This window comes from Terrapene carolina, unplaced genomic scaffold (genome assembly GCF_002925995.2).
Source record: "Terrapene carolina triunguis isolate 2854851 unplaced genomic scaffold, T_m_triunguis-2.0 Scaffold238, whole genome shotgun sequence".
In the NCBI taxonomy this organism is placed as follows: domain Eukaryota; kingdom Metazoa; phylum Chordata; order Testudines; family Emydidae; genus Terrapene; species Terrapene triunguis.
In genome coordinates this window covers 3,211,474-3,239,029 of record NW_020664589.1, presented here as the reverse complement: position 1 = coordinate 3,239,029, position 27,556 = coordinate 3,211,474, and the positions used below count along the sequence as shown (strand labels likewise).

The following is a 27,556-nucleotide window of genomic DNA, read 5'->3' as shown; positions in this document are numbered from 1 at the left end:
TTTTTTTTAAATGGTGTCACTTCAAATCTAATTGGATTTTTTAAAATTGGTTTGGCCCCTGGAATCAAAAACTCCATTATTTGCTCAGCTCCGGTTCTGAGCACCCATCCTTTGAGGTGTCTCACGTTGGGCACCCAAGCCGGAGGCACCCAAAATTTGGAGTCACTTATGAAACCATCCTCCCCACTCCCTCCTTCCCCCCCCGCACTCCCTGTCTGTCTACGAGCACAGCCCTGCCTAGAGCAGGGCAGGCTTTCCTGAGCCAATAGGGTCACCATTTTGCACAAAGAGGTTAGTTCCATTTCCATGTCTCGTTCAGCCCAGGAACTGTCCACAGTGGGGCTCAGCAGTGCCACCTGTGGTGATGGATTTATAGCATGTGGACATCACCTCCCATAAGGGGTCAGAAAAGATTTTTCTTCCCTGATGCACGATTGGCCTGACGTAATGTGGTGTTTGTTGTTGTTGTTGTTGTTCTTTTGTTTTTTTCCACTTCTTCTGAAGCATCAGGAATTGGCCACAGCTGTGTATGGGACACTGGATGGGGTGCACCAGTCTGCTCAGGGGGTCTAGAGAATACTTTCTAGGTGCCTGGTTCGTGTGTCTTGCTCACATGCTCTGGGTCAGACTGATTGCCAGAAAGGAATTTTCAGGATCGATTGGCTGGGACTCCCCCCCACTCTCCCCTTTCTGTGCAGCATGGGGTGTGGGTCACCTGCTGAGTCCATCTCACCTAATCAGTTCCCTGCCTCGGGCATTGGTGCACCTTGGTCTCTCCCATTCTCTGCCTGTGGCACACAGTTTATTGTCCTGAGGACTGATCTGCTTTAGTCCCAAGCCTGTGGGGTTAATATAGGGGTAGTTGGGTGGAAATGAACGGTCAGTGATATACAGGAGGTCTGACTAGATGATCCAATGGTCCCTTCCGGCCTTAATATCAAGCTCTGAAGACACTGGGAAGTCCTTGGAGGCCACAGCTGGTCACTCTCAACCTGAGCTGCATTGAAACTGGTGATCTAGAAACTCGATCTTCCACGGCCAGTCTCCAGAGCCATTCGTTCCCTTGTTAAGTGCACTCTGGAACGCATGCCTTGTGTGGCTAATAATGCAAATCTCCTAGACGTAAGCGTCTAAATCTACATAGACACACAGACGTACACTTGAGGCATTTGCATTGCTTTTCAGAGCAGATCAGATACATGCCAGGGCATGGCTGAGATCTCAGTGAAATGTTGTCGTGTGACAGAATGGCAGGAGCCCCAAGAAAGGCTGTTTGTGTTGGGGCTGTGGGTGAGGGAATGATTGCCTGCAGGGATTAATTATAGTCTGTGCCGTTTCTCACCACCACTGAAGCTTGTATCCAGTCCAACTCAGGTGGGTAGAGAAAGTTGTTACCATCTAGTAGCTCTTGGGTGGCTTGTGTGAAATGAAATTTGGTGGCTTCAGTCCAGTTCCCAGCCCTCAACCCCGTTGGTAATCTTGGCAAAGAGTGTAAGAGTCTGAGTTGACTCTATAGATCAGGGGTGGGCAAATGTTTTGGCCCGAGGGCCACATTGGGGTTGCAAAACTGTATGGAGGGCCGGGTAGGGAAGGCTGTGCCTCCCCAAACAGCCTGGCCCCCGCCCTTCCCACTTCCCGCCCCCTGACTGTCTCCCTCAGAACCCCCCACCCATCCAACCCCCCCTGCTCCTTGTCCCCTGACTGCCCCCTCCCGGGACCCCCCGCCCCTAACCACCCCCCGGGACTCCACCCCCTATCCAACCTCCCTGCTCCGAGTCCCTTGACTGCCCCGACCCCATCCACACCCCCGTCCCCTGACAGGCCCCCCGGGACCCACGCCTATCCAACCCCCATTCCCCGTCTCCTGACCCCTATCCACACCCCCGCCCCCTGAGACTCCCACCCTTATCCAACCCCCCCCACACACATGTTCCCCGTCCCCTGACCACCCCCCAGAACCTCCGCCCCATCCAACCGTCCCCTGCTCCCTGTCCCCTGACTTCTCCCCGGGATCCCCCACCCCTTATTCAACCCCCCGGCCCCGGCCCCCTTACCATGCTGCTCAGAGCAGCATGTCTGGCAGCCGCGCTGCCTGGCAGGAGCGCACAGCCCCGCCGCCCAGAGCGCTGCCCGCACAGTGGTGTGGCTGCCGGGGAGCAGGGACAGCGGGGAGGGGCCGGGGCTAGCCTCCCTGGCCAGGAGCTCAGGGGCCGGGCAGGACGGTCCCGCGGGCCGTAGTATGCCCACCTCTGCTATAGATTGCTCTCCTCTAGAGGTCAGGATTGAGTCACATGGGCAAGATTGCCCTGCTGCTGTCTGTGTCGTGCCTGTTCTGTGAAGTACTTCAGTCTTTCCGGCTGTGAATCTGGCACATTTCACCAGCCCCAAATCAGCACACCAAAGATTAGTAAAGGAGGAATGGCAGGGTTGGTTGGGCGGGGTGCATAGAGCAGCTGGTAAAATAATTGAAACTACATTGGCTCAAACTTTCCTAGCCTTTGCATTTAACCTCCTCCAGGGCTCCTTCCAGCAAAGCACTTAAGCACATGCTTAACTTTAGACCCACTGACATCAGTGTTTAGACTTGTATGTCTAAAGTTAAACGTGTGCTGGATCGGGACAGAGTGCCCAGCACCTTGCAGGATTGAGCCAACCCTTTGGATAGCCTCAGTCCAGCAAAGCACTTAGGCCCCAGTTCAGAAAGCAATGTAAGCACATGGCCACGTCCTTTCCTATTCAGGACAGCACTTAAGCATGGGCTTACCTTTAAACAGATGTTTAAATCTCATTGATGTCAATTATCCAGAATAGGGGTTACTCCCATGCTTACAGTCAGACATGTGCTTAGGTGACTTGATGGATCAGGGAGCCAATTCTTTGCTATCCCATGCACCACAAGCTCGGTATATGGCTCGTTGGGCTTAAGAGCAATGTCAAATCCCCCCAGAACTGGTTTGATAAGAGCGGAGACCCCAGCTCACCTCCATGCTGCTGTTTGCTTCCACCACTGCCAGGCCACAGGGGGAAGCTGGGAATTTGTCTCTTAAACATCTCCAACAAAAAGGCAGCTAATATTTAGAAAATGCGGCAGAATAATAAAAGCGGGCAATTTACTCTCTGCAGAACCACTTTTTTAAATATTCTTTTTTTAAAACTTAATAATAAAAAAGGGAAGCCAAGCTGCAAAAACCCCGTCAGGCAATTTAGCTGGAGAGTCAGTTTCCTCTCACCACTGGGATTCGTGTCAGTAATGAGGCATTTCTGATGTCTCCAGTGACCCCGGCACCCGTCTGCTTTCTAATGAGCTTTGCGAGTGTGGAAGAAAAGCGTGGCCTTTGCTTATTGAAATAAACAGGGACCGGTCCGTTCACTCATTTCCCTGGGGAAACAGTCCTGTGGGGCTTTCAGTTGTCATTTCTTTAATCTCGTCTTCAAAGAGCTCCATCTCTTCTACTTTGGATTTGATTATGAAGGTGAGTCTAGACAGAGTCTCTTTCGTCCCAGAGTCCTAGCTGGCCAGTGAATTGAGCTGGGACCCAGAGAAAGGATTGGGCAACTTGCCCAGTGCTGAGTCACCTTAACGTTACCCAGGTGAATGAACCTTGGTTCTGGACCTTGTTCTAGCCTTCAATTGATCGATGGTTGGGTGCTAATCTGCAAAGGGGGTTTGTTCTTGTTGGTATCACACCAGCAACGTGGAATGTCAGTGAGGTTGGTTAGTGTGGTCTAGGGGTTAGAGCAGAGGCTGGGGAGGCAGGACTCTTGAATTCGATCCCCGTCGTCTCGCTGTGTGGCCTTGGGCAAAGTCATTTAAAAACAGCAATTCGACGCCGAAATGTACCTAAGTAAAAATAGCACCTTCTTCTCCAGCATCTCCGCTCCCCGTGCACACGCAGAGTCCTTTCTGCTGACCCGGAGTGACAAAAATAGACGAGCTTCTCCTCCTGCTATACCTGCAGAGCTAACGCATCTGAGCTGGAATCTATTCCACTGTGCATCATCAGCAGGGTTATTTACCGAGTTGCAATCAGGGCCACCTGTGCAAACCTCTCGATGGCAGGGGGGTTGCATGGGAGTAGCTGGGGGGTCTAATTTAGCCGGCAGAATCTTTCTCACTAGTTATGTTGCTCCAGAAGTCAGGAATCTAACTTGACTCTTGGATCCCAAGTGGAGTTTTTAAGGCTGGAGATCGGGGTGGGAGGGAACAAAACACATTTGTTTGTTCTATAACCTGAGCAGTTTGGAGTGACGATAAACATGATCCCCTTTGGTGCGAGGTTTGCAGTCACTCTCTAACCTTTCCATGCCTCAGGTTCCTGCTCTGTAGAAGGAGTCAGATAGTTGAACGACCTCCTGAGTTGAGGTTTAATTATAGAAATGTTGATAAAATGATTGTTCATCCAAGGATCTAGAAGTTTCAAGTATTCCTCTGTTAGTGATTTCAGGGGTTCTGTTCCCATCTCTGCCACCGGCCTGCTGGGAGGCCTTGGGACAAGTCGCTTCACGCTCTGTGCCTCAGTTTCCCTGTATGTAAAATGGTGATGATGATACTGACCTCCTTTGTAAAGTACTTTAAGAGCTTTGGACGAAAAGCATTACAGGAGCTAAGAAGGCATTAGCCTTTATGAGGATGATTTTGTTGGACTGCTAGTGGATTGTAGAAGCTATTAGTCTATATGGAGAAAATAGTCAGATTAATTACTGATTTGTTGCAGGTGTTTAATTGCATTACCTGGCTGGCAGGATACAGAATGCCGTCCCCTGCCTATCTCCACCCTTCACGGCATGGTTATAGCAGGTGAATTGGTGAGGGTTGTGTCACCAGTGATTGCCCAGACAGAATTATTGGCTGAGTTGGCTATTGATTTTCTAATCATTTTCAGATGTTGTCCCCCCCTCATCCTGTGTCACTGCAGAGGCAGATCGCAAATTGAACTGCAGCTGGATTGATGCAGGATTGATTAGAACTCACAGTAATTATTGGGTCTCTGCTGCTCAAGCCGGACAGATGAATGTTAGCAATAATGGATATGGTTCTTTATCAAAGCGCAGAAAATGCACACCAAGTACTGTGCACATAAGGGTGCAGAGACCACCCCTCCAGAGCAGCTTATCCTGTGCACAGAGGTGTCTAAATAAAACCTGTGGACACATAATTTATGGTTCACAGCTGCTCTTCCCATGCTGGGTAAAGACAGTTTTGGGGTAAGGGCAAATTTGATCAGCTGCAGGGTTTTATTGGTGACAGGCAAGCAACAAAGTTCCATTCTTCTATCAAGGAAGATACAAGTACAATTACGAGGGCATGATCCTGGGAGGTGCTGAGTGCCCTGTTGACTGCAGAGAAACACCCACCTGCTTTCCCTGGAAATCGGTGATGTAATGATTAAGTGTGTTTGAGGTCATTGAGTTTAAGGCCAGAAGGGACCCCCCGCTCACCCAGGTAGACCTCCTGTATATCACAGGCCACTAAACACCACACAGCCACCCCCACACCAAGCCAGACAACTAGAATTAGATCAAACATGAGCCCTCAGGAGACTAAACTATTGCATACCACAGGCAGAGAACAGGAGGTTAATAGAAAAAGCTAATTTAAAAAAAAGACAACAACAGAGATCTATGCATATGCAGCCGTCTGGCACGGGGAAGGTTGCTACACTACAAGCCTGCCCTCTCTCTGAATAGAATATACCGACACATTCCCTGTATCGATTGCCAGCTCCACCCTTGTGGTCTCGCTGGATGGAGATCAAGAGACCAAGCTCCTTGAGCGCTGCCTGCCTGGAGAACATGCCGAGCTGAAATTACAGCACTTAGTCCCTGTGTAGGGTTCTCTACGAGGCATTCTGGAAACCCAGGTGTATTATCCTGGCCAGCTCCATGGTCCCCTCCCTGCTGGTCCCTGCATGGTAGACTCAAGGGGCCAGAGCCTCAGTTGCTATAAATTGGTGTGTCTCCCTTGAAGTCAGTGGATTTACACCTGCTGAAGATTTGACCCTCCTGGTCCTTGAGCAATCTTGAGCCCAGAGACTAATGGTGTCCAGCCTCTTGCGTTAACCCACATTAACCTTTTGTGGCTTTTTGACCCTCTGTAAGTGGAGAGATTTATGATTCTTCTACCACCTCCAAGGTGGAGGAGTTGGTCCGTTAGCTCAAGCAGCTGTGTCTCATGTGTTTAGATCCAGAGGGACCAGGTCCAGTCCCTGTGGACGAACCATCATAACACAAGGAAGGGGAGCGTCTCTCCCTAACTTGCTGCATCCAATCAGGGTTCTGAACTCGGTGTGCAGCCGGAGATCTGACATTGTTCTCAGATCTCCTGCTGGGCTCTGAGGCTCATAGACTTTGCAAAGCAACTCCGAAACAGTTCCGGTGAAAGGCCTGGTGTACACTAAAGAGTTAGGTCGGCCCAGCTCCATTGCTGAGGGCTGTGAAAAATCCACACCCCTCAGCAACGTAGTTAACCTGACCTAACCCCCAGTGTAGACAGTGCTAGGTTGGTGGAAGAATTCTTCCATCAGCCAAGCTACCGCCTCTTCAGGACGTGGATTACCTGTGCCTATGGGAGAACCCTTCCCATTGCCGTGGGGAGTGTCTGCACAGCAGCTGGGCTGCTGTAGCATTTCAAATGTAGACAAGCCCGAAGACTGAACGTGCCCAAGTGCTAAGTAGTTTGCTATATAGGGAAAGGTTTAAATTACCGTACAAAGTACAGCCAAGATTCCCATCCCCCGAGCCCTTGGGCTTGAATTTATTGTTGCCTCCATGTCTGTGTGTCTGTCTGTTAAACAGCCCGTTCCTAATTGCAAAGCGAACCGGCTCCCTTTGGCTGTTGCCCCTCTCACGGTGTACTCCGAGGAGGACGTGTTATGCCTCTGACCCTGCCAGGGAACCCCCCAGTATTTGTGCAGGGTTAGGAGATCATCTTCCCCAGGGGAACTTTCTGCTGCAGTGCAACAGCTGGCTGGTGAGGTGGGGGAGGGGGACTCTCTTTTGCAAATTTCACGCTGGAGCAATTTGCGTTCCGTAATTAATGCACATTGGAATGCATAATTACAAACAGAAACAAATCACGCTTCCCGGCGATTAAAAATCAAGCGGGGGAAGTATTCCAAGGGGCGAACCTCAACCGGCACGCGGCTAAGAACCATGGGGAACGCTTCGGGGTGAGTCTCCACCCCGAGCTACCGTAGCCCCAGGGAGAGCGCCAACCTCTTCCTCCGGAGACAGAAAAGGGTGCTCCCATCTCTCCGTGGCAACGAGTCTTTCTTAAAGCCAACCCCTGATGCCTCAGCAGGTGGAGCCAGAGGCAGCAGCTCCCGAATCAGGCCATGTCTACACTGCCTGGTCTATGCAGCACAGCTCCAGCGCTGTATCTGTATCAGCATAACCCTGTACTCTAGATCCAATCCGCAGTGACTGAAAGGGCTTTTCCATCCCTGTCGGAACGCCAGCTCCTCGAACCACCATAGTTAGGTCAATGGAAGCATGTTTCTATCAGCATAGCTGTGTCTACACTGGGGGTTAGGTGGGCGTAGCTCCGGTGCTCTGGATTTTCACACCCGAAGCGCCAGAGCTATATTGACCTATACTGTAAGTTTAGGCCAGGCCAAAGTCGACAGAAACTATGGGTGTGACTCTAAAGCAGGAGCCTCTCCAGCGCCCCTGGAAGTCAATGGAAGGATCCTCATTCACCTCAGCGGGAGCCCTGTTGAAATGGCCCGACCCCTTGGAACGAGAGGCGTCTCTATTTCAACTACGCAAGGCACTGTCCATGCTCATCAGTGGCTTTCCGGCCCGGCACAGGGAGAGAATTAGGCCGGAGAAAAGCCGACGAGCAAAGGCAGTGTAGGGATTGAAGCCAGGGCAGCAAGGAGAAACTTTGGCCACAACTGCAGTCAATGAACCTTTCCCCCTTTTGTTTCTGCCTGTTTGCACAGCTCCTGTTACTCTTCCATTGGGCCGCACAGACTAGAAATGGGGCTTGTATCTGTACAGCCACAATTATTGTGAGCCTTATTTGTCCAGAGCATTTAACAACAAAATGGAACCCGTGTGAGAGGCATCTGTCCCTTTATATCCATGCTAGGAGTATGAACCGAAAAAGGTTGCTGCAGCCTCCTCTGGTGCCTTATGGGTAAGACTTGGAGGTCATGGAATCCCTGATTTCCAGGGACCTCTGTGACAGTCTCTGCTCCAGCCCCAGGGGCTGCAGGACTCTGGAGCTGACCGCCAGTGGGGTCCTGGCAGGGTTCCAGCAACAGGCGACAGCAGCAACAGGCGACAGGGCCCCCCCCCCCTGCAAAGTTCCAGCAACAGGTGACGGACTCCCGAGGGGGCCCTCCTCAGGGTGCCAGCGACGGGCAACAGCCTCACGCGGGGAGAGGGGGACTCAGGGGGTCCTGTTTTCTCTTTGGAAAATATAGTCACCCTGCAGCTCTCAACCGCCATAGGGGGAAAGGGGAACGCCCCAGCTCCCAGCCACCACGGTGGTGGGGGAAACCAGGGAGCCGCAGCAGCAAAAGTCGCAGACAGGTCACGGCTTCCGTGAATTTTTGTTTATCGCCCATGACCTGTCGGTGAGTTTTATACAAATAACCATGACAAAATCTTAGCCTTACTGATGGGGAGCAGAAGCTTTGGGCTCCAGTGTTGCCAGTCACGGCCCTTTCCCCACTGCTAGACACGCCCTCGCTATCCCTGTCCTGTGAAAAGAGGAGGTGTCGCACTCTGCTGTCATCATTTCCTTGCCCACATCTTCTGGATAGAGAAGGCTTCTGCCTCTCCCGCTGGTCCTTGTTTCTTTGCACTGCCCCTGCTCCAGTGGCTGCACCGAGGATCCCAGTCTCTCATGGTCCATTCAATAGTTCAGCAGAGGGGGAAGCAGTTGGAGAGGATGGAGTGGCCTTTGGGAGCTCACTGCCTGGTGCGTCTGCGTTTGCCCTCCAGGGAGGCTGCACGGCCTGGGGGAATGACAGCAATCACTCAAATGAATTAAGTTTTCTTTTAAGGAGCTAGCGCAGCAGAGGGGAGGGACTGAAGCAGGTGGCAGAAGCTTTTCATTACCCAGCTGAGAAGCTACAGGACTATCCTGGCCCTTTGTGGCTTTGCACCGTGAGCAGCCAGAGTTCAGCTGTCGTCGTACAGCGAACGGCCTGATGCCCAGGCATCAATCAGACCTGGCAGCTTGCGTCCGGAGAGGCACCTGGCTGGGTAGCCAGCTCGGGAGCAGGGATCTCCTGGACTTTTATTATATGTACGGCATTTTGCTCGCACAGAAAATTGATTTTCTTTTTTAAGCACAAAATATAGCAGTTTTATAACCTTTCTTCTGCTTGACAGAGGCCATTTATAACCTGCCTTCACTGCTACATGTGCAGGCTCTGAGCTAACTCATCTTCAAGAACTCAGTAATGCATTTTTAATTGTGAGCTGTTCTTAGGCGAGATTTATTTTTTCCGAGGACTGGTCCTTTTGTTGTGTTGTGGGTTGTTTTTTGTGAGGTTTTCTTTTTTTTTTTTTTTGGTTCTGGTTTTTGATAAAAGAAAATAAATAAATAGCAAAGGTGGACTCGGAAAGCACTTTAATCAGGGTGGCAGATGATTGATGGCATTAGCTGCCTGCTGGCTTTAATCTTTTGGGACAGGGAAAGCCAGCCGGAGAATTGAAATTAAAACCCGGAGCAGAGCCAGATCCCTAGCTTGTGCAAAGCGGCCAGCTCCGTTGGCTTCAGTGGGGTTACTCTGATTGAGCACCGACTGAGGATCTGTCCTCCTGCAGTGGTCTGTCTTCACTGCCAGCCAGGAAGGCTGCCCCCTGGCGAGAACTGCTGCAGAGCCCCGCCTGCCTGCTCCAAAGAGGCACTGGGCTGCTTTTGGGGAATGATTTTAAACGGGGGCGGCGGGGTTTGAGATCCCCAACCATTAATAAAATGCACGTGCAGGCTTAAACAAATGGCAAATACCCAGCCAAAATCCCCACTGCTTTCAGTGGGGCCAGGATCAAACTCACGGGAGTCCATTTAATTGGGATGCCTTCTACAGGCAGGGGGAGGGATAGCTCAGTGGTTTGAGCATTGGCCTGCTAAACCCAGGGTTGTGAGTTCAATCCTTGAGGGGACCATTTAGGGATCTGGGGCAAAAATCGGTCTGGAGATTGGTCCTGCTTTGAGCAGGCGGTTGGACTAGATGACCTCCTGAGGTCCCTTCCACCCCTGAGATTCTATGATTCAGTGTCAAGCATTTCCATTTCCTAGCACGAAGATGCCGTCCAGGTAAAGGACTCCAAGGAGAGAGGCAGGAGCAGGCTCTGAGTGGAGCGTGCCAGGAAGATACTTGCAATGGCTCGTTTCACCAGAAGGTCCCAAAGCCCTTTGCCAAGGGGGTCAGCATCATTAGCACCGTTTGCCTGAGGCACAGGCCAGGGGCAGAGCCTGGAGTAGAACCCAGCTCTCGTACGTCCCAATCCAGTGCTCGTCCCGGTCCACATGGGCTCCCCAGGTGAACTTGCACTTGTGGAGACCTGAGGTCAGGTTTTCGTGTGTCCTCCGTTAATGCTGATGACAGACCTGAGTTCACTGGTGTAACGCCGTCCACCTCGCTGGAGTGGAGCCTGATTCCACTAGGAATGAACGTGGCTCCCCAGGGAGGAGAGCTAACTCACAGCAGGGAGCTGCGTCCCTGGCACTGGCTTACCTGTTGGTCACACCATCACCTCCGGCAGGGGAAATGCACCCAGCCCCGGAACCAGCTCGCCTTAACATGTCCCCTCTCTCTGCAGTGCCCGCAGGAGCTGAGGCCCATGAAGGACGGCACTGGCTGCTACGACTATGCCAAGGGGATCGACTGTTCGGATGGCTTCAATGGTGGCTGTGAGCAGCTGTGCCTCCAGCAGACCCTTCCCCTGCCATATGATCCCTCCTCCAGCACCATCTTCATGTTCTGCGGGTGAGTCTCCTGGAACCATTGCGTCAAAGGGGTTCTGCAGCTTGAACGGAAGACTTGAGCAGCTGGTTCCTCCTCTACTCTCTTCCCTTCCCCTGCATTCTTCTGAGCCACGTTTGTGTCTGTACTCACGTGTCTCTATCTTTATCTGCATGGTCGGACCTGTGTGGCATGGAGGGAGTAGAGGAGTATATCCGCTCAGAACAATGGCGGAATTGGCCTGTGTGTGTGCACGTGTGCACATGTGGAAGCATAATTCTGTTCTTGCTGCACATCCATGCAAGAGCTTGATGTCCCAGTTATGCATCTGTGAAAATATACCAGTAACTGTATGTGCCGTGTGCCCCCATGGGGGGAAGATTATTCACATGGGGGCAACAAGTAGCGATCGAATGAACGTGCAATTTTTGATGGTGAATGTCCGTGCCTGCTGGCCTGCAGTCTAAGCACATGGAAATGATCTGTGTGCAGACGGACAGTTCTCACTCCTACAGGAGTGTGTGTGTGTGTGTGTGTGTGAGAGAGAGAGAGAAAGTGACTGTACAAGTCAGTCCATGTCTTGTTATATAAACCCCAAACTTTTTTGTGTCGGGTTGTTGTGTGTGTGTGTTTTATTTTATTTTATTTTATTTTATTTGCTGTGCATCTCTTTAAATAGAGTTTCATCCCAGAGCTTGGCCAGGATCCTAGAATCCTATGTGATTTAGCATTTTTTCTAAGGAAAATCTCCCCGACTACAGAACGTTCCAAAGGGAGCTCTGTGATTATCTGGCTTTACGCGGCAGGGCTGCAAAAATAGCCATCCATCACACAAGCCATCCTTTGCAGTGCCCTGGTTTAGAGGCTGGGCAGATTGTATCCCTTTGTAAAGAAATCAAGAACGTAGAAAGAAAGAAATCATAACATCACACAATAAATGAACAGTAAACTAAGATTATTGGCTACACCTTTGCTAATGCATATCTGCATTTACACATACTTGTGAGCACATGCATTAGCCGACTTCAGTCCTCCTATCTACAGGGGAAGAGGTGGGAATGGGAAGGTGGGGGAAGGGAGCAAGAAGCCATTTAGTGAAGGAAACATCTGGGCCCAGGAGGGTAGCAAAAAAGTGCAGCGGGAGAAGGATGTACAGCAGCGTGCACTGAAATGGAGGGGTGCATCCTGCACTTAGAACTATGGCATCTGAGTGTCTACATGCCACCGTTCCCTAATATACATGACTGCAGGCTGACACGCAAGGAGGAATGAGAGGGGCCTTCTGGCTCACAGCAAACTCTTACATGGGTCACAGCCCGAGAGCAAAAGCCATCACAGAACCCCGTACCCAGCCTTGGTGACAGTGAGGTTGCAGAGGCAATCTGAGGTATCTCAGCACCCAGCCTGGCTCAAGGCAAAGGCCAAGTGGCTCCCAGGCAAGTGGGAAAGTAGCGGGATACCCCATCCGCAGATGCAGAGGCATAGAGTAGAGGGAGACTTGCAGCATCTGGCTAAAACTGGTGGGTGGTGGAGAGGAAGAGGGCACTGAAGAACAGAAAAGCCACTCCCCTAACTAGAAAAAAATGCAGGGAGCATTGATGGGCTCCTGCCCTGTTAGGCCTTTGCAGACATTGCTGCCCTTCTTGCTGGGGGAGAAGTGTTGTGCTTGGTAAAGGCAGAGTGGCTGCACCTCTGTGTGTTCATAATAGCCATTGTTCCCGTTTGGGTTTGCTTGGAGGGAGGGAGGGAGCCTGGGGTGTATGTGTGTGTGTGGGAGGGGAGTGGGGGGGGAGGGATGTTTCCAATTTCTCCCAACATGTGTGCTTCTGGGGTCCAGCCGGAATCTACAGCCAGGAAGCTGGAGAATCCCCTCTCCCGCCGTGCTGCTTCTCTGGAGAATGCTACTTTCAGGCCATGAGCTGCATTATACACAAAGCCTTCATGCATCACTGCCCTGAAGTCAAGTCAGCTGGAGAGGGACTGGCAGGACAGGCCCCAGAGTGTATGTGCCAGCCTGGTCTATCACTACTTTCCTCTGGCCCGGCTCAGACAGCACCAATCTCTTTTCCTCTCGGTGCCCCGGAGAAAGTGGCATCACAATGTCCACCATCCTTCCTGTAAGCACCGGGGGGACCTATCAGCCAGCAGCAGGAGCCCGGCGGATCACAATCAAACGGGGATATTTCTAATATCCCCTGTGCGTTAGGGTCCCAAAGCCGAGTTCTCCACCAGCTCCGGCAGGCAGAAAAGGGAGCATAGGTGCCCTAGAACAGGCTTCCCCCAAACTTCCCGGACACATTCTGCCTCTTGCCTGGTGGCCGCCGCCGCTCAGAAAAGCACTTTGACCTTCAAGGAAATGTGAGTCATGCTTTGTGCAGTGAAGAAGCAAATTCCTAAAAGTAACTCCGAGTAACACCTGTCAGCTCCTGACACATCCAGGTGCTCAGACGGCAGAGATCTCGCTGAGCCCCAGCCGTTCACAGCTCCCAGGGGACCCAGCTTTCTCAGCCACTTTCTTTCCTCTCATTTTTCCCCTTACTTTATTGCTTCGCTGCTTGGAATGATTGTGTTACAAAGAGAAAACACACAGCCTTCACAGCTGCTACGCAGGGGTTTTGGGAAGCGGGGCAGGTTCGGCAGGGAAGTGGATAAACAGCAAGGCTCTGCATTCCAACAGAATGTGACACGTACGCAGGGAAGGCAAGCAAAACTAGTTCAGTTGGGCCAAGCAGATACCATGTGATGAGTACAGGGTAAAGCATTAGTTGTATTATAACTACACCTCCAGGGCCGCATAGTGCTAGGCACTGTACAAACAGTGACCGGTAGGCCCTAGCCTGAGAAGCTTGTAGTATAAACAAGAAAGGCCAAAAAAGGATGGAAGACAGGCAGCACTATTATCCCCATTTTACAGTTGGGAAATCGAGGCTCAGAGAGATTGAGTGACTGGCTCAAGGTGACGTGGAGCCTATGGCAGAGCTGGGGATTGAACGCAGATCTCCTAGCCCCAATTCAGTGCCTCCTCCACAAAATCATCCTTCATGTCTTGTGGGAGCAGTTTTTTTATTTCTGACTGCACCACAGGAACCCATGTGTAACCGGGGGCAAGTCACCTCACCCTTCCCCTGCCTCGGTTTCCCCATCTATAAAAGGGATGACAATACTTGCCTCCTTTGCAAAGTGATTTGCAAACTAGAGCTGCAAAGTGTTGTAGAAGAACTGGGAATTAACAGTGGGAGAGAGGAACAAAAAACCTTGGATTCACATCTCTGGAGACAGAACAACTAAATAAAAACAGGGGCGGTGTCCCTGGCTTACTTGTGCTGTTGGCTGGGGGGACGTTGGCGTGGGTGTTTGTACAAGTATTGGGAGGTAGTGTGTGAAATAAAGCAGCTAAATAGACGATGTGCGTTGGTGCCCAATTCTGCCATCAGGCACAGGGCGTCATTCCCATTGATTTGTGAGCATCTGCCCTGGTGGGTGGGGACTTGCTACCTTGGGAAGGGCAGGATGTTTGAGCTGAATTCTCTTTCCTCCGCCACCTGACCGAGGCAGCTAGAACATATTGCCTTGTGACCCTGGTACTAGCGTTCCTATGCTGCCAGGCCTACCCACAGGGAGGCCCAGAATAGGCACTGCTGGCACCAGTTGCAGCTGGCAGCCAATGCGGATGTCAGCCCTGCTGCGGCTGTCCTTGGTGCTGAAGAAAGCTGCTATTGATGCTGCAAGAATAACAAGGATTGGTAACGTCCAGGCCGCAGCTGTTGGTCTCCAGGAGCTCTCCCCAGCCTAGGTTTTGAGTGCCAAGCCTGGAGCTAATATTCTGCTGGCTCTCCAGGCCTGGTGCACCCGCCCGGTGCAGGTTTTAAGTTATGTGACTCCCTGGAATAGTTTGCTGCACCCTGGTTCCCCAGATCCTCATGGAGTTCCTTACAACAGGGGTTCTCAGACTTTTGTACTGGTGACCCCTTTCACACAGCTAGCCTCTGATTGCGACCCCCCTTATGCATTAAAAACACATTTTTATATATTTAACACCATTCTAAATGCTGGAGGCAAAGCAGGGTTTGGGGTGGAGGGTGACAGCTCGCGACCCCCCATGTAATAACCTCACCGACCCGCTGAGGGGTCCAGACCCCCAGTTTGAGAACCCCTGCCTTACAATCAGCTGGCTTGCTGTACTTCGATTGTGCTTATCATCCTGACTCTCCTATCCCAAGAAGAGTCTTTCTACAGCAGGGTTCATGTCACTACAAGCCCTGTTTGGGGGTTGGGTATTGCGTGCGTGTGGCTCTGTCTCTCTCTGACCTAGTTTGTGTTCTTTCCCAGCTGTGTCGAGGAATACAAACTCGCTCCAGATGGCAAATCCTGTCTCATGTTGTCTGACATCTGCGAGGGCCCCAAGTGCTTGAAGCCGGACACCAAATTCAACGACACCCTCTTTGGTGAGATGCTGCACGGGTACAACAACAGGACCCAGCATGTCAACCAAGGCCAGGTGTTCCAGATGACTTTCAGGTACTGCCCCATCCCCTCGCTGGGTCCGGTAACATGGTAGATTTGCAAGACGTACCCTGATGATATTGAAGGTCGGAAAGGGAGGTGTCAAAGGTGAGGGTGGTGGGAAGCTTAGCTGTCAAGAGCTCTATCTTGCAACGTTGACCTACGAGAGCTGGGGGCAACTCATAGAAAATAGAGGTGGGGAAAGAGCTGAGAGGTTGTTTCTGTCTGAGGTATGTCACATAGCGGGGCCAGAACTTCAGCTGGTCTAAACCAGCTTAGCCCCATTGACTTCAAAGGATCTATGCTGATGTACATCAACCGAGGGGCTGGTCCAGTGGGAGCTACTCCACATCCACCCAGCCACTCCAGGGTCCGATGCAGGGTTCTTCCCCACAAAGTGTTCTCCAGTGGCCTCAAAAGCGCTGAGGCCTCACGACTCCCACAGACTTCAGTCAGAGTTGCGTGTGCTCTGCATCTCTTACAGTCCAGCCATGCGGCTTTCTCCAGTCGAGTGTAAAATCTCCCCTGTGATGTATCCGTGCTGAATTCTGGCCTTTTGCTATGACGATGGGGACTGTAGAACCAGTACGACCTCCATGGAGCTGCTCGGCTCCTTTCTGCACTCAGAAAGCATTGGCAAACCGAGCCCTCGGGGGTTCTCAGCAGCGCGCGCTTTGGTGTCTGCAGAGCAGCAGCCTTTGCCGGAAGTGAGAACTGACCGTGCGCGAAGGCAGTTTTCCTAGCACGTTTTCCTTCAGTTCCCCTCCCCTTGGTGGGGCCTTTTGAACAGAGACAGGAACACAGATTGGAAAGCTTTGCCGTGCGCTTTGTTTCCTGATGGCCGAGCAGGCCTGGGAGATTCATGAATCCTGCCATCCTAAAGAGCCCCTTGTGTGACGACCGCAATCTCACATAAGCCCTCCCTGCGTCATAACCAGCTCCCGCCTGTGCTGCCGTCCTCTGGGCTCCAAGCCGCCTCTTGCTGGGGCTTTAATTTCCTCTCCCGCTCCTGTAATAGAGTGGCCTTTCCTTGCACTGCGCTAGGGCTGGGGGATTTGTTTAAAGGCAGCCTTCCCCTTGCCCAGACAGCAGCCTGATTGAGGGGGCTGTTTATTGCTGCCTGAAAGGAAACGCAGAGCTCAGGGACTCCGAGGCAGACGGGTTTCTTCCTTCGCCGCTACCGCAGCCAGGATGGATTCTGGCTCTCAGACGAAAGACGCTTTAAAAAAAAAGGAATAACAACAAACATGAATCCTTAAGGAGAGCACTGCCTCCCTCCCCCCCGATCCAGCTTGGCTCCCATTCTGTTTGAGCCACTCGGTCTATACTGGGCCTAGACAGCCCCGGGGCCTCCTTTATCTGACCCCGCCAGGTGCTTCCACTTGGTGTGGGGATTAAAAAGCAGGCGAGAAACCGTCTTCCAGGCTAAATACCAGCCATAAAGCCAGCAAGATTTTATAACTCCATTTTAGTTGGGAGACACTTCCCTTCATTCCTGGCTTCGGTGGCCAGCTGGCTTTGGGCTCAAGCAGTGCAAGAGACCACCCAGCCTCGGGGCTTTGTGCTAAGAGACTCTTCCTGGTCCAGTGCTGATTCAGCGTCAGGCCCAACCCAGGGCTGGACGGGGAGACCCGATTCGGTTCTCTTCTCCCGCGGGCTGGTAGTCCCGCCCAAATCAAATCATAAGGCCATGCCTGCTGTACTGTGAGCTGATGTCTCAGCCAAAGAGGGTGCCCGATGCTGTTCTGGGTGTGTCAGGCCCTCTGGGATGGCAAGGGGGAAGCCCCACCCCCACCACAACAGTTTTGCCTATGTAATATTTTCCATTTATGGCTGGATTTTCCCACTGCGCTCTCGTAAGTTTAGCGCCGACACCATTGGGGATTTTTCCCTTCGTACCGTTGCATGGTGAGGGACGCCCCTGGGGGAAATCCCCCCTTCTCCACTCCGTCTTCATCAGCAGGTGCCTTCCACCTCAATCCAGAACGGTGCCACATTCACTGGACTCCAAGGAGTGTGGTTTCTTTGCTTGCACCTGCTGAGACATCCCAGGATTTGGTGTGATGCAGCTGAAGTTCTCCCAGTCATCTGAGAACTGCCCTTTTCCACCTGTCCCCTCCCCCCAGTGCATCACACCTGCCTCCCAAACATTCCAGGTGTCAGAGTCCAAAAAGCCACCGACCAGTGGAGAGGCTGAAATACCTCAGCTGGTTCCAGGAGCTCTAGCTACCAGGCCAAGATTCAGCTGGAGGTTCCCAGGCGAAGGAAGGATGCCAGTGGGAGGTGAGACCATAAACACGCTTTCCACATCTGATGTGAAACCTGCTCAGAACTCTGCATGCTCCCCTTTGTAACACTCGCAGACTGTGACTGCAGTCAAATCTCCTGCGTCAGGCCTTCAGAGAGTTGCTTGCAGGGGTCAGGGAAGGTGTATGCTGGGTGGGAGGGCGTAGCCTTTTGAAGCATCAGGCTTGGCCACAGCTGGAGACAGGAGCACGGACAGGGAGGGCCAGTGATCTGAGGTGGCCCAGGAAAGCTTCTTCCTTAGGGTATGTCTGCCCTTCCAGGTGGGGTTGTAATTCCCAGCTCAAGGAGACCTAACTTGTGCTAGGGTCTCATGGAGCTCAGGTGCTAAAACCAGATGGTAGCTGTGGCAACACGAGCGGCAGAAAGGGCTAGACACCATGTGTCTAGACCTAGCGTCTCCGACACGTATGTGCTTGGCACAGCCGCCTCTCCCGCTGCCATGGCTCCCTTCTAGTTTTAGCACCTGAGCTCCTCACACAAGTTTGTCTCTTTGAGCTAATTTCCCTTCCGTTGCAGAGGCCCGGGGCCCTGGGGACACCTGGCTCGCTCCTGTTCTCTGCCTGTGGCACACACCGGTTCAGTCTCCTGAGCAGCGAAATGCGTCAGTCTGACCCGAGCTATTGGGTCATGGACAGGAGGTCAGACTAGGTGGCTTTAAACTCTGTCTGCATCCTGGGCACGTGAGTTGTGGGTTTCCAGCACCACTGCCATCACCGGGATAGCTCCTACCACAATCTGCCTGGGACATAACGCGGGGGATGAAACTATATCCAAATCCAGACAAAAATTGCCCATGTGCTTTGCAGGCAAGGAGCCAGATCCTCGGTTGGTGAAAATCAGCATGGCTTCATTGAAACCAGCAAAAGCTATGACAGTTAGACCGGCGGAGGATCTGGCCCTGAGCCCAGCTGCTGTATAGGACAGGGACAGAACGGCTCTGGGGCGAAAGCAACACCGGAGGGCCGGAAGAGCCGGCAGGCGTGGTGGCTAAATAGAAGAGGAGGGATTGCAGTATCCACTGAGAATGGAAAAGAGAGGTAGTACCCGCAAGGGGTGAATGCCTGGGGAAAGGCGGGTGGGAGTCCTGCTGTACTCGTTCCTGCTCACGTCTATACTATTATCTAATATACGTGACTCAGTATAATATGCAGCCTTCTCAGTACCCAGGATACCAATGTCTTGGGCTTTAGAGATTGTTCCCCGGGGTGGGGAGGCCGGCGCTGGCTTTGCTGCCTATTTAAAATTAGACTGTTTGTTCTGAGAATATTGGCTAAAAATGAGACACTCCGCCCGCCCACACACAAATGTGTTCAGCCCCCTCCCCTGGAGTCCCTCTGTCTGCTCTCCGTGGAGGGTTATGGTGTAGAAACACCATTACATCATCCTCTAACAAGGGCCGGAAAGGAGGTTAATGGAGAAGAAATTATTAACTAAAAGATGTAATTTGCCTCTGATTTTCATATATATTCAAGAACCTCTCTGAGCATTAAGACGCCAGCTGTTCAAGAAGCCCTTAATTTGGTGCATTTGAAACATAGCAGGAAACTCCCTAATACCAGGGATTAAAAGCCTGTTTCGGCAAAGTAGGAGCAAGAACCTGCTATCAGAACAAAGGGCTGAGTATTTTAAAGGCATTTATCGCGGCTGGGATCCCTTAGTTATGCAGAGGTGACAGTCCTTTAAATGCTGCATATTTTCCATGTTGTCATATCTGCAGTGTCCTTAATAAAGAGTATAGTTTCCATCCACCTAGCATGGCAGCCCAGTGTTGGGGGAAGCCGTTGTGCAGCTAGAAGCTTTGTCCGTCACGTCTTAGCCTGGCTGTCCCCATCAGTCCCAGTTCCAGGGTCTGGTGGTAAGAGCCAGGCAGCTAGATGTGTCACCCTTCAGTGTTGGAGTGTCCCACTGCCACCCAGTCCTCGGCAGCAGGCCCTGCCCTCTGGTTGCTGGATACGCCTTTCCATCCAACGCGCAGCATGAGATGAGGGACTGTGCTGGAGTATGGGCAGGCTCCTCATATGGCGCTGAAGGACTGGGACGGAATGTGGCCCCCTTCAGAACTAGATCAGGTAAAGCATTTGGTAGGATTACACCCCCGGCTGGAGCAGGTGAATCAGATTATTCCTGAGATCTTAGCCCTGTCCCTTAGTATCACCGTGTTACAGGCTCTCTTGCCTGCGCTTCCGCTTCCCCGTTCACCTAGCCGCTGAGGATACTTCCTGTTCATATACATCAGCGATGGGTAAGCTGCTAACGCGTGTGCATAGGCTGAGCAGCTCACGTCATTCAACTCTGAGGAGCAGCAGGCATATTTTACCCCGCAGGGATTATTAGAGCACCCTCACTGCGTGTGCCATGGTGATGAGCGTCTGTCCCTGTCTCAACATCCTTGAATGCCACCTTCTAGTTCATGGACAGTGGAGAGACACCGCTAACAACTCTGCACATAGCTCATTCCATTGCATAGCTGGGCTATCATTCATGAATTATTACTGTGTGTTATTGCATAGCCCTGTGGGTGTGCACAGCACTTAACAGACAAGTTAGAAGATAAGGTTCCTGCCCCAAAGAGCTTATGAGTAGAGCTGGTTGAGGTTTGGGGATTGAAAACTTGATGACTGTGTTTTGTCAACAATGACCGCTTTTGTGGGGGAAAAAATACAGTAAAAGTTTTGTTATCTGGTATGTTGGGGGAATGGGAGGTGCCGGTAAGTCAAATTCCGGTTAACTAAGAAGGAGGGAGTTTGGGTGCAGGAGGGGGCTCAGGGCTGGGGATTGGGGCACGGGAGGAGGTATGGAGTCTGGGAGGGAGTTTGGGTGCGGAGGGGGCTCAGGGCACGGGGTTGGGGCGCAGGAGGGGTTGCAGGGCACATGGTCTGGGAGGGAGTTTGGGTGCGGGAGGGGGCTCAGGGCACAGTCTTGGGGCGCAGATGGGGTTTCAGGGTGCTGGATCCGGGCGGTGCTCACCTCAGGCAGCTTCCCGCAAGCAGCAAAATGTCCCTGCTGCTCCTAGGCGGAGGCGCGGCCAGGCGGATCTGCACCCTGCCTCTGCCTGCAGGCGCTGCCCCCGCAGCTCTCACTGGCCACGGTTTCTGGCCAAAGTGAGCTGTGGAGCCATGCTTGGGGCGGGGTGGGCCAGGGTAGCATGCAGAGTTGCCTAGCCATGCCTCTGTCTAGGAGCAGCAGGGACATGTTGCCGCTTGCAGGGAGTCACGCAGAGCCGGGTAGGGAGCCTGCCGGCCCCTTGCCAACCGGACTGTAAACTGGACTTTCAATGAACATCAGAAATGCCAGTTTATAGAGCTTGGTCCAGGGCCAGATAACACTCCTTTTACTGTCTTTTGGATGAAAATATTCCAGGTTTTGACAAAACCTGGGCATTTTCAAGTGAAAACCCAAAATCCAAAACCCCAAATACCTTTTTTTTAAAATGGGAGGAAAAAAAATAATTTTCCAAAGAGCTCTACAGCTCAGGGATGGGAAGGGCGGGGAGCCCTGTCCAGTGGCTGAGCTGTTACAAAGTTGCTCCACCTGCCTGTTGCCTCTCACGTCTCTCCTGACACCTGCTGGGCTCCTGATTTCCAGCTTTGTGCCCTTCGTTCAAAGTAACCAACACGGAGTGCAGGGAGGCATGCCGAGCCTGGCGGTGCGCGTTTGAAAGAGCTAGGGAAGTGCCCTAAAGTGACCCTCTTACAATGTGTTTCCCTTCCTCCTTTCTTTCCCTTTGGCTGAATGCCGGGACGGCAGATGAAGGCTCTTTAATCACACTCCAGCAATCCGCTTTGCTCCCCTCTTTGAAGTTCCCCCAAGAGATTGTGAGCAACACATTCAAAACCATGCTTCTCCCCCCCCCCCCCCAAAAAAAATGTTACATTTGTGGAATATTCACAAATAAGCCTAATTCAAGAAAAATATCTCTCTATTCCACACACACCTCTCGGTTTGGGTGGGAGGCTTAGCAACAAATCCAGCTCACGAAAGGCTAGATTAACAGTGTTCCCCACGCCTTCTATCGCAATGGGGCACGGCCAAAAGCTATTGTAGTCCCCAAATTGCAGGGGGATTATCTTCCAAATGGTGTGTTTGCCAGTCCCGTCTGTGTTTTACGCCATCTCTTTGCTCCAAGGGAACAAAGATTTTTGTTTACGGGTTGTTTGGCCTTTCAAATTGTTGCTTTTAGGCAATTGGTATACAGAAATCCCAAATTACTGCTCCTGGAGGGAGCTTTGCTTGCTATATTGTTGATAGGTGGAGAATGAGATGTCAGCCCAACATGTAACTGTCACATAGGAAAAGCGCTTCCTGGGGAGTGGATTGGAAAGACCTTGCCCAAGTTGGTTGACCCTAAATGTGATCTTTCCCTTTCCCTTATCTTCTGCTGTGTCTTTTTTTTCCTCCTCCCTCAGCTCCAGGCTGGGGTGGGCCCCTAGCTCGCCTGATCTCCTGTCTTTGGCGGCAATGAACTCAGGCAGTTGCCGATTCTTTGGGTGGTGGGGATGGGAGATGTAGCCAATGCAGCTTAGGGGAGGAAGCGACATATTGTGGGGGTGGGGAGAAGGAAACGTTTCCGTGGCCATTTGATGGATGTGAGTGCAAAAAAAAAAACTGGTTGAAGCAGCTCAGGTTGTTGCGATGAGTCCTTGCCGAGATGAGGCAGTGATCAGAATACCGCTGTGATACGTGTGAATTAGCACACGGCTGTGTTTATGACATAATGGCACCAAGGCATGCGTGGTGTGTGTAAGCGCCTGTGGGTGTGTGTGTCTGTGCACACACATAGGAACGTGGTGCTTGGTCACTGCACTCCTCCCACAGCAAGAGGCGATAGGACTTTTGCTGTATCCCCTGGTGGATGCCAGTCCTGCCCTTGGGAACTCCTGTACCCAGTACCTCTCATTTCTTGTTAAGACACCGTCTCAGCCTCTGCTTCCCGGTGACCTGCCAGTAACACCGAGTTTCCACGCCGGAGAGCTGAGTGTGTCTCCCGGTTCCTCTTTAGAAAGCTCATGCTGCCCTTGTGCCCCCGGGAGTCAGTCACACACGCCGCCAGATCAGAATAGCACCCTTTGCCCCTCCCTTTGCACTGGTGCCGGTCACTCCACTAGTGCAAGGCAGTGGGGAACCAGGCCCACCGTGTGTAGATGTTCAGTGACGGGGCATGGATAGACTTGCTCCAACCTCTGCTGGCGGTCCCTGCCTAGAGTACAAAACACAGTCTAGTGGCTAAGGCCTGGTCTACATTAGAAAATTAGGCCGGTTTAACTACGTCAGTCAGGGGTGTGAAAAATCCACGCTCCTGAGCAGCATTGTTAAGCCAACCCAAGTCCCTTGTGGGCAGCGCTAAGTCAATGGAAGAATTCTTTCGTCAGCCTGGCTACGGCCTCTCGAGTCGGTGGATTACTCTGCCCTCGGGAAATGGTGTCTACACGGAAGCACTGCGCGTGTTAAGTGTAGACAAGCCCTCAGGCACTGGATGGGGGCTTGGAGTCCTGGGTTCTGTTCCCTGCTCCGCAGCGGGCTCCCTGGGTGACTGTGGGCCAGTCACTTAATCTCGCCTCAGTTCCCCAGCTGTCACGTGGGGATTGTAGCTCCCTGCATCATGGGCCGTTGAGGATAAAATCCACTAGTGATTGGGAGGTGCTTGGACACCACAGCGAACAGGAAGAGAAACAGGGCTGGGCCACGGAGAGTGGGGGATGGGGGCAAACATCTTAGAGCACTTGCTCAGGGAGAAGTGGGAACGGTTCTGCCTCACCTGCCTGTTAGCTTTGGGCACCAGAGTCCCCCAGGAGCAGGGAAGCGGAGGCTGGCTCCCCCCCGTGCTGACGCAGCGTTTCTTCCTGAGGGCGCAGCCTCGCGGGGGGGCCCCGTGCGGGGAACGCTGATCAAAGAGCACAGCGAGAGTGAGGGGCTTCCGTGTTCAGCGAAGAATTGCCGCCGCCAAAGCAGAGGGCCCCGCGAAGGGTTTTGTTTCAACAAAATTATGTTAATATTGTCAGGCAGCGCGCCGGGTCACTGAACCGATGTGGGGAATTGTCATAATATTGATGGGGAGTTTGACAAGTTAATTTTAAATCTGTCACTCCTTCCCCTCGCCGCCTCTCGTTCCGTAATAAAACTCCGCCATGATTGCGGGGCTTCGCTGACAGCTCCGCTGGAGCCTGCCTGAAGTGCCTGCCTGCGCTCCCCCATCACCGCTTCCCTCCCTCCTCCTTCCCCAGCAGCACACGCGTGTGCACCGAGCAAACCCCAGACAGAGCGCTTAGGCACCACATGTCAGGGTTCTCAGACAGCAGTTCTCCCCCCCCCCAAACCCTTGTCTCGCTGTGACTGCTGCAGTATGGATGGGGGGGATTTCAACGAAGGGGAATGCTGGAAGTCGGGAACCTTTATTTCTTGAAGTCCGGGATAGCTGCCGAAGGAGCTCCTGACAATAATGGAGCTCAGCTCACCGAAGGTCCAGTTCCCAGGGCTGCCCAAAGCTCCACAAAGCTCCACAAACTATTTGCTCTCTCTGGGATCTATTCAGACGGGCTGGATGTGGAAACACCTTGAAGATTTCGGTCATGTCCGAGGTCTTATTAATTAACACGCTGAGACACCCTGCAAAGGGAATGCGTCGGCAGGTTCTCTGAATAAGTCTGGCTGAGCTAGAGAGCTCACTGAAAGTCTTCTCCCAGCTTGCACTGGATCCGGCGTAAGGCCTGGGGTGGCTTCTTTGCCTCGCTGTCAGTCATTGCAAAGTTCTGCTCGGGGACTCCTTGGAAATACCCCCTGCACCTCCCAGCCTCAGCCGACAGCTGCATGCCAACAATCTCTCCTACCCAACTTCCAGGCTCCCCCTCCAAGCGGGCTGCAAAACTCACTCCTGCCCTGGATAGGTAGATGTGCATTGCTACAGGCCTTCGGGACTCTGCCAGGGGATGTACACTAGCCCACTGGTGAGTGTGTGTTACAGGTCCCCCTCTGCGCCAATCCACAGAGGATAGCCCTTTGTTACAGCCTCCAGCTAGGGAGCTTTAGCAGCTCCTGCTGCTAGCTCTGCCTGTCCCCAGCTCTGTCCCGAGTGTGTTGGCTGAGTTGGTGGCCATTACACACGCAGGTGTGATTTTCAAGTGAGCTGGTTGCTGTGGGTGAGAGCAGGCTGGGAGCCCTCCTAACCCACCAAACTGGCATCTCTATTTCCTGGTGCACCGTCAGAACCCATCGCTATTATTACACCTGCTGGCCCAGCCAAGATCACGGCCCCATTGTGCTCAGTGTTCCACATACCCATTGTCAGAGACAGTCTCTGCTCCACACAGCCTAGCTAGATAGGCAGTGGAAGGGGAAATTGGTGGGAGGTGACTTGCCCAAGGTGACACGGCAGGTCAGTAGCAGAGTCGGGGTAGAACCCAGATCTCCTGAGCCCAGCTCAGGTGCCTTTCCACTGGATCTTGTTGTGTGTGGATGTCTGACACGGGTAAATCTGTGGGTCAGGTTGCCTGTAGCTCCTATGCAAGTGAGTATGGGGGGTGGAGCAAGGGTAAGGTGCCACATAGGTGCCGAGCCCCAGGATCCAATAGGGGGCGCTGTTTATGAATGCAGGGCAGTTGCACACCCAAAGCAACATGGCTGGCATGGCCATACCACCCCATTCCCAGGTGCCTCGCAGTGACTGAACTGTGATGTTCGGGCCTGGTTCACATGGTAGCTCTTCAGTGAGCACTTCCTCAGCCCCCGTAGCATAATAAATGTAGTCTGTAACTATACTATAATTCCATTCATCCTTTCCCCTCATCTTCTCTTTGAAACACCTGAGTGCGGCGGTTATAATTGGGCTGTTTATTATTCCAGTGCCGGAAAGGTCTGCACCTCCCTGTACCCCAGATGGCTTGTTTACCTATTACCTTTCAGGTTTGGATAATGGATAGAGCTCCTTTCCGGTGGCTGGCTTCCATTTCATTCCCTTTATTATTTGTTGCTGTGATTACTATTCTATTACTGTTCACGACTCTGAAACCGCAGACGTATTGGTGACAGTTTTCCAGCCCAGCCTGATGCCACTGGCACAGCAGCTAAGAACTGGACCAAAGTGTGCTGGCTGACGTGGTAAATGAGTCTTTAGCAATTTAGCGCAATTGTGCTGTCCTCAGAGAAGCCAGATGTTGAATCCCATGCTCTATGCAGCCTTGTGCTGCAAAACCCACAGGTTTTTTTTTTAAACAGAACCCTCCTGCGATCCCCCATTAGGATCTCCATTTGTAAGTGCCCTGTCCTGATGCCTAGAGGAGAGGTGATAATCTGGCCTGCATGTCAATGTGGCCTGCAGATGAGCTCCCAAAGTCTAAGTCCCCCTGCCACAAATCCAGGCGTAATACAGGGGAACAAAATGTCACAGTAAACCCCGGCTCTGATCAGCCAGGACATTTGTCAGCAGTCAGCTCTTTGGTCCATCTAACCTAGCATCCCAGCAGGGCGGGGCTAGTATCTGATTGTACAGTGGTTGGCCAGCACTGCGACTCCTCCATAAAGCATCTAGACAGTGAGTATCCTGCTTGGTAACCTAGGGCAAGTCATATCACCTCCTGGTGCCCCAGTTTCCCTATCTGTAAAATGGGAATAATGGTACTGCGTGCCTTTGGAAAGTGCTTTGAAAAGTGCTCTGTAAGTGCTGGGTGGTATTATTATTATGCAATGTTCTACACGTGGGAAAGAGGAAGAGGGGGAGTTCCCTCCCAACCTGCTCCAGGAGAATCTGGTGTGCAAGCGCTTTGTTTACTCTTATTAACCTAATGCTGCTGAAGCCAATGGAGGCCCCTTAAATTGACACACCTGCCACCCCGCTGGCTTCAGTGGAGTCTCCGGTTTGTGAGAACAGACCGCGGCCATGTGGGCTGAAACAGAAGGTTCGCTGCGTAGCGCCTGGGTGCCTTGCAGGGACTGCTACGTTCAATATGGGGTGAGCAAAGCGGATGAGCACTGGAGGCTGTTCAGTCCTCGGCGCTCAGGCGTTGGGCGGGGAGAGAGCTAGTTCTGACAGAAGGAAAGAACCAGGATGCACTTTAGGTCTCACTCTGACAAACTCTGCTTGCCTTAGCTGTGCTGTCTGGGATGCTTCACTTTTAGGCTGGCTTTTAATTAGGGCCACCTTGTTACACCACTACAGCCGAGAAGGCCCTCCTCTCGCCCCACCCCCCTTCATATTTCAATCTACGCTAACCACTGGCCAGAGCTGAACAAAGTCCCTTCCCTCCATGTCCCCCTGCACTGCCAAATTCCCTCCCCTCCCCAACCTTCAGTGGAAAGGGCAGGGAACTGCATCCCAGAGCCTCTTCGCCTTCATCCTCAAGCACCGGGGCGTCACTGCAGTTTCAAGGGGACGTGATTCTCCAGGCCTCCCTCAAGCCTTTTGCAGAGTCAGTTGCCGCAGCGGGCTAGAGACAAGGCAATATGGAGCTGGCAGCGAGCTGAACTTACGCATCAGAAAGGAAATCCCACCTCTGCTTTGAGCAGGTTAAGTATTGGAGGTTTTGTGGCATTAAATAGGAAAATGAAAAACGCTGTCAGCACAGCACCCCCTATCGTTCAGTTTAATATTACACTCATTTTATTGCATACTGCCCCTCAGTTTTTCAAAATTAACACCCAGTGGAGGAGAATGGGAACAGATCACACCTCTCGGAGCTATTATTCCAGGCTGTCTCCAGACACAAAGATGTGTCTACACTAGACTTTTTTTTTTTTTTTTTTTTTAAATCTAGTGTCGTGTAATCCAGAAGACAACACCAGTGGCTCTAGAAAAAAGAGGTGCTTAAAAAAATCATACCTGACATTTTAAT

At 52.2% G+C, this 27,556-nt stretch overlaps 1 protein-coding gene across 1 annotated transcript in view; it reads left to right on the top strand.

Annotated features, from left to right (window-relative positions):
- The window catches only part of ASTN2 (astrotactin 2), a 572,108-nt gene that overhangs the window by 297,582 nt on the left and 246,970 nt on the right, over positions 1–27,556 (top strand). Inside the window, exons 12-13 of the mRNA XM_026657253.1 lie at positions 10,783–10,949; positions 15,255–15,443. Of these exons, the coding sequence (XP_026513038.1) occupies positions 10,783–10,949; positions 15,255–15,443 (356 nt within the window). The remainder of the gene's footprint in view (positions 1–10,782; positions 10,950–15,254; positions 15,444–27,556) is intronic.